The 8978-nt window shown below is 31.0% G+C and overlaps 1 protein-coding gene across 2 annotated transcripts; it reads right to left on the reverse strand.

The window, feature by feature from the left end:
- Nucleotides 1-2131: 2131 nt before the first annotated feature.
- On the reverse strand, nt 2132-8051 carry pasha (microprocessor complex subunit partner of drosha). Of its 2 annotated transcripts, none has more exons than XM_018460297.1 (7): nt 7903-8051; nt 5603-6071; nt 3949-4032; nt 3483-3867; nt 3146-3414; nt 2600-3036; nt 2132-2519 (listed from the first exon to the last, which is right to left on the reverse strand). In XM_018460297.1, the coding sequence occupies exons 2-7, from the start codon at nt 6036-6038 to the stop codon at nt 2187-2189; spliced, it is 1944 nt and encodes a 647-aa protein (XP_018315799.1). In that variant the 5' UTR covers nt 6039-6071; nt 7903-8051; the 3' UTR covers nt 2132-2186. The 2 variants fall into 2 exon arrangements, with proteins under 2 accessions (XP_018315799.1, XP_018315791.1); XM_018460289.1 differs by having other exon boundaries at nt 7899-8051.
- Between the last annotated feature and the right edge of the window lie 927 nt (nt 8052-8978).

Raw genomic sequence — 8978 nt, forward strand, 5'->3', positions numbered from 1 at the left:
TGTGTTTGTGTGCTATCTAAATAATTGAAAAAAAAATAGTAAAGTGGATATATTGCTAAGAGTATCCAAATTACAGTTAATAGGTAATAAAAAAAGTTTTCTCGCAATGACATATAACATAAAGAAAATTATATAAAAAATTTGCGAATGTTAAAAAGTTTCCATTACAGAGAGAGAGAGGATTTGTTGCAATTTAAGTTATATATTAAAATTAGCTGTTTATATATAAATGCAAAACAACTGTGTTATGTGTAGCGTCTATTTCAGTATTACTTATCAACACTTAAACGATTTAGTAAAATTTTCCAGTAGTAAAACGAGAGACGAGTTCAAGTATGTAGAATGAATTATATAATACGAATTGTAATGAACAAGATGTAGAAATTCTTGCAGCTATGGCAATACCATAGCTATGCTCATGATAAATGAAACATTTTTTATTTATTTTATAAAATCCAAGATATTACATTAATATTTAAAAGAGAAAATTCTCGCGTTTTGTTGAAAATATTTTATAATGTAATGGAATTTACATGCATATCAATGTTTCATCTACTTTATATCAGATAATATTATATATTCTCTAAAAATGTTTTGTGAGTATATCTTTTAAATATAAATTGAATTTCTATTAATTTTATTTTTTTTAATCCTGTATACAGGGATAGAAAAAAATTTGTTTATATTAGTATATACATTTTTAGATTTTTATACTAGCAAAATAGCTGAGGAAGCAATGAATTAAGTTTTTTGGAAAATAAAAATGTCAATCTTCTTGGAATAAACAAGATTGAAGTTGTATATTTATTGCTTCCATGGCTATATAAATAAATTTTCATTGACCAATGCGATAATTTAGAAACTTGTTGAATATCTTTATATAACATGAATATAAATATGCAGATAGGTTTATCCCTTTTCATACATACTCATTATAGCATTCTATATGATTTTAAACTAATCTTAGACGTAAGACTAGAGATAAAAAAAAGATAACATGAATGTGACACAAGAATTACAATGTTGTCCATGATATATTGTAAGTAGATTAAAAATTTAGTGGATTTGTAAAAAAATAAATATTATCTTTCTGGAAAAATGCATCACATACAACTTAGTATATATAATAATAATAATTTGCTCATATAAAATTATATTTTATTTCGACAAAATTTGATTAAAAAAAGCTGGTTTAATAAAATAGAAACATAATTTCTATTATATTTTATTGAGTTTCATATTCATGTTTACATCATATTTTAAGCTAAGTATAAAACCTGTTTTTTTTTACAGTCAATATACAATATTTACGGTCATATTAAATTCATGTACATGAACAAATTATTATATGATTTTTTAAAAGTATAATACTTAATTCAAATTTCGCAGAAATAATTTGATATTTGTTATAATGGAAAATTGAAAATTGTGGTTCTTTCATGGAATAGAATAAAAATGTCCATCAGTAGCATATTAGGCGTTGTACATTATTAACATTTATTCAATGTGTTTTTAAATATAAACATGTCTATATTTATATGTTATAATTATTTACAATAAAATAAAACTTCTCTATTATGCGACTTCTCTTATGTGACTTTACATTTATCAAAACTGCTATTATTGCTGGTTAGTATGATGAATGTCAGATAGAGGATAATTATATTTTCACTTTTCACATTAGAATAAAAGTGTGATTTAAAGGAAAATTCCAAAATAGAAAAATATTGTACAATTTCAGAATAAAATGATTTTCGACTATAGAAAAATAAATTAATTCTTAATATGGCTCAATCAGAATAAATCACTAAAAGAAGGACTACGAGCCAATTATAATGTAAAATATTTAATAATTTAAAATTCGTACATACAAACGTTTCGACACGGATCGGGTAATATTTTCAATATAAAACAACAAATAATATTACAACAAATAAATTATCGGAAAGTTCAGTCACATTATAATGTCCAGTAAAGAAAAATAAATATTAAATATCTAGTATTACTGATATTTAACATGTTTTGATTTAGGTAATTTAAAATGTTTCGTCAACTTAAAAATAGTTAATATTTTATATTTTAATAAAATGTAAAAATATTTAATACAAAAATCATAAAAGCATTAGCGAGAAAATAACTTCTAAAAGGTAATAGTCTATAATTTAAGCTATATATTAATTATTTTTTTATAAATCTACATTATTAAGATTAGCTGCAGATCCTGTTGGTAAATCTGGTGGTACAAACTTACCAATAGGTTGTATTGCTTCGCGTTGTTCAGCTAATCTTCGCATCTCTTGTCTAAGTTTACCTAAAATAGCATGATTTGGCTGATTAACGGCAGCTTTACCCTGCAAAAGGGTTATCTCTTGTTCCAATTGTTTTTTTTCCTTAAAAGATTTTACACTTCGTGATCCATAGAGACGCAATAAAGACCCCCAAGATTGTATATGTGGATGTATAAGTTGTAGTATTGCTTGTGCTGCTCGTTGTTTACCGTCTTTCTTATTACGACAAACCTGCAATTATATTCAACTAAGATTAATTCTTATTTAAAATTAAAAATCCTATTTATAAGTAGGAAACAGTTCATACATACAACGGTAGCTTCATGTTTCCCAACTTTCATTGTAAATTCATTTCGTTGATGTTTCAATGTGTTTACTGAATAATTAATGTGCATATCTCCTAAACCATAATTTCTTTGAAGACAAGTTATTAAAATAGCATGTGGGGAAGGTTCCGTGGTTTTTGCACAAAATTCTGCAACACGAGGATCCGTAATGGCTATTTCGTCGAAGAATGAAAGATCGGCATCGGAATTTCCTCTAGATGCTTTTATCGTACGACTATCATTATTCGATCCACTATCCCCACTGTTTTCACCGGAAATTTTATCCTTCATTTGAGGAATCAAAATTTCAAGAGTTTTTCGGGCTGCGTTGGCTTTTGCTTGTTTCTTGCTGCTGCCGAATCCGCTTCCATATTCCATATCATTGATACAAACTACTGCGGAATATGGTGTTGCAGCGTTTTCTATAATTAAATGCATTAGTCATCTTAGTAATAAAAAACAATGGGTATTAAACATGCATTACGTTTCATATTATTATATACTGAAAATGTTAAATAATAACATGATTACCTAATTCTTTAAATTTGTACGTTGGCTGTTTCTTTAACGCGTGTTGCACATATTCATGAAGAATACAAACATAACTTTTGCCTGATGGATTCATTATCCAGTGTTTCGCAGGTCTCTGTCCATTATCGTCTACAGTGTTCGAACTGCCATTTCCACTAGAACTACTGACTGGGAAAGTTATCAATTTTGTACCATCCGGTAAAGTTGGACGCTCAAGTTGTTTACGATGCTTTTTAATTTTCGTAAATTTCCGACGCGCTGACCAAGATCTGTGACAGAGTTAATTGATGCAAGACAAATTTCATGATGATATAATCACCTTATTTTTTATACTTACTGAAATCTCATTACTTTAATAGATTTAAAACGAAACAAAGACTGACAATAATTTCTTAGCTGCTCGCTATCTAATGAATGTGCTGCGCGGTTTTCTTGTATAGTTTCAATCTTTGCGCTAGGAAGACTACAAGCTTCAGTGTTTGGTGCGCGCTCTATCTCCTTTCTTCGTTCTTCTTCCTCTTCTGTTAATGCTCTTTTATATTGAAGACAAGGAATGGCGCTGACAGGAACTTCATGCTTTCTAACGCTTCCTGGACCAAGAAAATATGGTTTTGCTAATGTACAAACTCTACTTTGTTTATGAAGATATAATGGCATTCCACTGTTATGTGTCACTTGTACCCATCCTTCAGGTAAAACATCAAAATGATTATGTCCAATTTCTAAAAGAACAACAAAAGTAATATATAAATATTAAAAATAATTATACAACATCTCTCTTGTGATACTTTATATTAATATACCATCTAAAACAAGTTTCTCCTTTTCTTCATAGGGCAAACGATCCTTTTTATCTTTTCTTCTCCCTTTAAATTCTTCTGGTAAACCTAATACATAAAATTTAACTAAAATAAGAACAATAATAAGTGGAATATTGACTGATATGTGAACAGCACAAATAAGTGAAGAAGTAAAGGCCAAATAACCTTACTTGGTTTCTTATTCTCTTTGCTGCAGAAAACATTTAATCTGATCTTGAAAGCGTAAAGTTAAAAATCTTGAATTATAGTTCTTGAAAAAATATAGAATTCACGCATTTCATATGTAGATAATTAAAATTAGTATGCAGGTAAATGTATTCTCATTATATCAATATGTAAAATATACGGTAATTTTTTTACATAAGAATAAACAAAATAAACCAAAATAGAATAAACGAAAATCTTTTAGATTGTTTTTTTAGTTATAAAATATAATTATATACCTTTTGCGTGAAAATATTCGTCAGATATAAGCAAACCAGAAAAGAATCCAAAAACAGGACGAATGAGAGTCAGCGTGGTAATTAGTACGCAAAGTTTAATCTTAAATCTTTATTCCAAAAAACTATGTACGTTTCGAAATATGCATTTTGAGCCCTATATGATACAGCAATTTTGCACATTTCACACATAAGAGCATATTTTTGCATATTTCACACATAAAAACATATTTTTGTATATTTCGCCCACACGTGCACAATACTTACATATTTTATCTATTCTTATTGTATATTTCACATCGTTTTCTAATTTAAGTTAATGATTAATTTTTTTCTGATATAATAATAAATAGGATTTTTAAGATAATTAAGGTTTTCTCAATCAGAAATATGCTATAACATATTTTATATTTTTAAAAAAAGAATTGATTAGATAAATGATTCCCACGCCGCGATGCATTGATGCGCAGTGATGTCAGAGAAATCACAAGGGGAAAAAGATTTTGCGCTTTTACGTTCAATCTTCTATGTTTCTGTGTCATACAATACATAACATCAAAAATTCTCTCTCTCTCTCTCTCTCTCTCTCACTATAATAAATATGTATTTGTTTAATTTTAATGCCCCGTAAGACTAATTAAATTTAAAAAAAATGTAAACAAATGTAATCAAATCCATTTTACTTTGTTATTATAAGTAAAAAACTTAATTAATAATTTTTGTGCGATAAAAAGTAATTTTCAAATGCATATATTCCTTTTTTAGAGCATTTTTTCAATTTCACAGAGCATATTTTAGACTCTTAAAAAGGGAGTTTTACAATATAATTTTGCCTTACTCATCATTCGATCCAATGTTACAAGTCACCGTTTTTCTTTGGTTTTGGTCTGATAAATATTTTATATTATGTTGCTTAATATTTTAATGTACAGATTGTACAACATCAAATCTATAAATCTGATGATAACTTCTCCTTAGACATGCAAGGAAGAATTTCAATTCTTGTATTGCTGAAGGACTCCAAAGTGAACCAAAACGTACATAGTTTTTTGGAATAAAGGTTTAAGATTATTAAACTATTTTACCACGTTGACTCTCATTCGTCCTGTTTTTGAATACTTTTCTGGTTTGATTTTGAGAAAGTCCGTAAGAAGATTACATTATTACTAGTTAAATATAAGAAAATATAAATATACCTTCTTCTAGCATCGCTTCAATTTCTTCATCTGGCACATCAGAATCCATACTTTCATCTGTATCTGAATCTTCATCAGAACCATCATTCTGTTCTGGATGACGATCTAGATCGTCCAACACGTCAAATTGCCGTAAATCTTCATTATGTTGTGAATCTTCATTATGTTGTGAATCTTCCTGGCATAAGCCATTATGTAAAACATCTTTATTGTCAAGACATGTAGTCTCTTCGTCCGTGATATCATAATTACTATTCTCAGTGCCAGTCGATCTAGTATCAGGTTCTAATTTGATTGACTGTCTATTCGATGCTTCCCAATTCTGATTTTCACATTGTATGCTAGGGACTGTTCCGCCATCACAAATGTTTTGATTATTTGGATTATCTCCTGAAGCCATATCTTCCACAACTGTCTGTGTTATTTCAACTTCCATTGCGTTGTGTCACGAGTAATATCTGTTAAAATACTATAAAAGTACGAACAAGGAGCTCAGATGTTTAGCTGATAAAATTGGTACGACTACACAAATAACAGCAGAATATTCATCCCTATGTATCATAATCTTCTACCGTATTACTCATTCATCAGACAAAGCCTTATACAGTATTGAACTTTTTTATCATATTGTATGCACATTATACAGTAATTATTACATCTTATGCAAATTAACAATCGATACAGCTAATAATAATAATAAACAATAGTAAACTTAAATCCAAGGTCCATACAAAACAATCCGTGGATTAATATGTATTAAGCGCGTTGTATGGCCACACCACTTCCACCAATGAGGCCAAAGTCCAATCAATTTGAAACCACAAATGGCAATGAAAATTGGACATTTGCATTAGTGTTAGCAGTTTGGGGCCTATTATATATCCATGAGAGTATATTATACAAGCAAACTGTTATCGGATTTTGTAGATGGCTGAGAGAATTCCATCGCATTATTTAAACTCCAGATCTAGACAGGAACAACATTGAGAGATTGAAGCTGTTACTAGCTGGAGTTCTGCGACGATATAATTAAACAACTGTATACTTGATCCTTGGCTTGGTAGACTAGCGCACGCTTGAGAATTCCGTTTACTGAATAGGATGTGACAATAAAAACAGACTTTAAATGTATAACATACATAAATTTGTGTAAAAACCGTTGGCCACGTTACTTGCGGTATGCTACGTGGAAATAATACTTTTAAAGTGTGTTCCACTTGATGCTCGCAACGCTCATGGAATTATTTCATTCTTGTTATTTATCAAATATTAAACAAGGAGAAATAATGCACGCGAGCGTTATGAGCGTTAATGGAACTACCCTTAATTTTCCAACGACCTATTACTAACACGATAAGAATGTTAAGTAATTATGAAGGAGATAGACTCACTCACCGATTTCGATGAAATGAGGCTCATTCGACGCGTTTTTGCACGAAATAAACGAATCTGGTAGAAAAAAGTCGTTCTGCTCCGCAAACTGAGACATTAAGCGTTAAAGGATGACTATTCAGGTTAGGAAATCTGTCACAGTTATGCAACAGTGCAATGTGAATATGAAAAGTGTGTGTACGGAGACAGTTGGTCTGTTCGACTTGCTTACACTTTTTACACTCAGCATCTTTGCTTTCTCTCTTTTCAGCGCCAAATATGTATCTATCTCATTTTAAGTATAAAAAAGTGTAAGCAAGTCGAACAGAGCTATAACGTTCCACCCCCGCCCTCTTCGGGAGTTCCACTCCGAAAAAAAAACCCTAACCCATATTTTGGTATAAGATGGATCTTGTTTGTAATAAGTTGTAAATCTATAAGATTTCACATAACTTTACAACTTTCCATACGAAGCGATGTCCCTGTCACATCGATATATGGGGTGGGTTAGGTTATTTTTTTTTCGGAGGGCCATACACAAACACTTTTCATGCTCACATTACATTATTACATGGCTGTGACAGATTTCCTAACCTGAATAGTCAACTTTAACGCTTAATATTTTGTTTCGTGGAGCAGAGGGACACATTTTTCTGTCATTCGTTCATTTCGTGCAAAAACACGTCGAATGAACCTAATTTCACCAAAATCGATGATTGAGTCCGTTTCCTTTATAATAACCGAATGTTAATTAAATTAACGCAACTGACCTACAAAATACAATAAAACCGGCCTAAATACAATACATACGCGGTCGTGTTACATTTAATTCCTGATTCGGAAAGGAATATCTCTCTTTGTTGCTCACAATACCTTGTCAGAGACTACCTAATGATACGACACGAAACGTACATACGCTGCTTACCTACTATTAAATTTCATTCACTTCCACGTATTACATGAATTACGATCTACGCGTGTATATACAAGTCAATTTTTACAACTGTGGTGTTTATACCATGGTGGTATTGTAAAAAAAATCAAAAAGTTTACATAAGGAACACATTTAGACATCTAACTTTGAAGAAAAATGGAAAAGAACTGTTTAGACCATGGTGTAAAAAGATCGAATGACTGCGTCGTCTACAACATGGTGGAAATACATAAGGTTAGAGCATGAAGTAAGAGTAAGGAGACTCAACTAGATAGGACATGGAGAAAAAAGTTGGTCACGAAAAATGGCTGCGTTCAGCAGAACGTTTGTTTTGCAACTGTTGGAAGTTTCCTTCGCGCTGATTGGATCATACTTTTAGATCTAGAAGAATGGTCCTATCTCAGCAGACAATCATAAAACGGTTGCAAAACTGTTGAGTCTGCTGAACGCAGCCAATGTTCCGTGTACTGCCATGTCCGCCTAAAGCCCAGTGTCCACGATGCTAGAAATCCGTCCGAGATCTCGGATGAAGAAAGAATTGACCAATCGCATTGATCATGTGACTAAATTGTTTAAATGTGATTGGTTAATTTTCTACGATTTAAGACCCTACGATCGCTACTTCTATTGTAGACCCCGCATTAAACACCTATTGTAGATTCGGGCTTAAGCCTTGGCTGCGTTCAGCAGACTCAACAGTTTTGCAACCGTTTTATGATTGTCTGCTGAGATAGGACCATTCTTCTAGATCTAAAAGTATGATCCAATTAGCGCGAAGGAAACTTCCAACAGTTGCAAAACAACCGTTCTGCTGAACGCAGCCAAGGCTTAAGCCCGAATCTACAATAGGTGTTTAATGCGGGGTCTACAATAGAAGTAGCGATCGTAGGGTCTTAAATCGTAGAAAATTAACCAATCACAGTCGAATACGAGAAGAATAATCTTCGAGACTACATACTAGTTATTTGTCATCCCGACTCGATATGGCGTTATGTATATGTACTTTGGTTCTACAAGTTTTTTTCTCTAAAAATAGAAAAATTATATATAGATAAATATTAAATGTTAAAA

Source organism: Mycetomoellerius zeteki, unplaced genomic scaffold (genome assembly GCF_001594055.1).
Source record: "Mycetomoellerius zeteki isolate Tzet28-1 unplaced genomic scaffold, Tzet1.0 scaffold119, whole genome shotgun sequence".
Classification (NCBI taxonomy): domain Eukaryota; kingdom Metazoa; phylum Arthropoda; class Insecta; order Hymenoptera; family Formicidae; genus Mycetomoellerius; species Mycetomoellerius zeteki.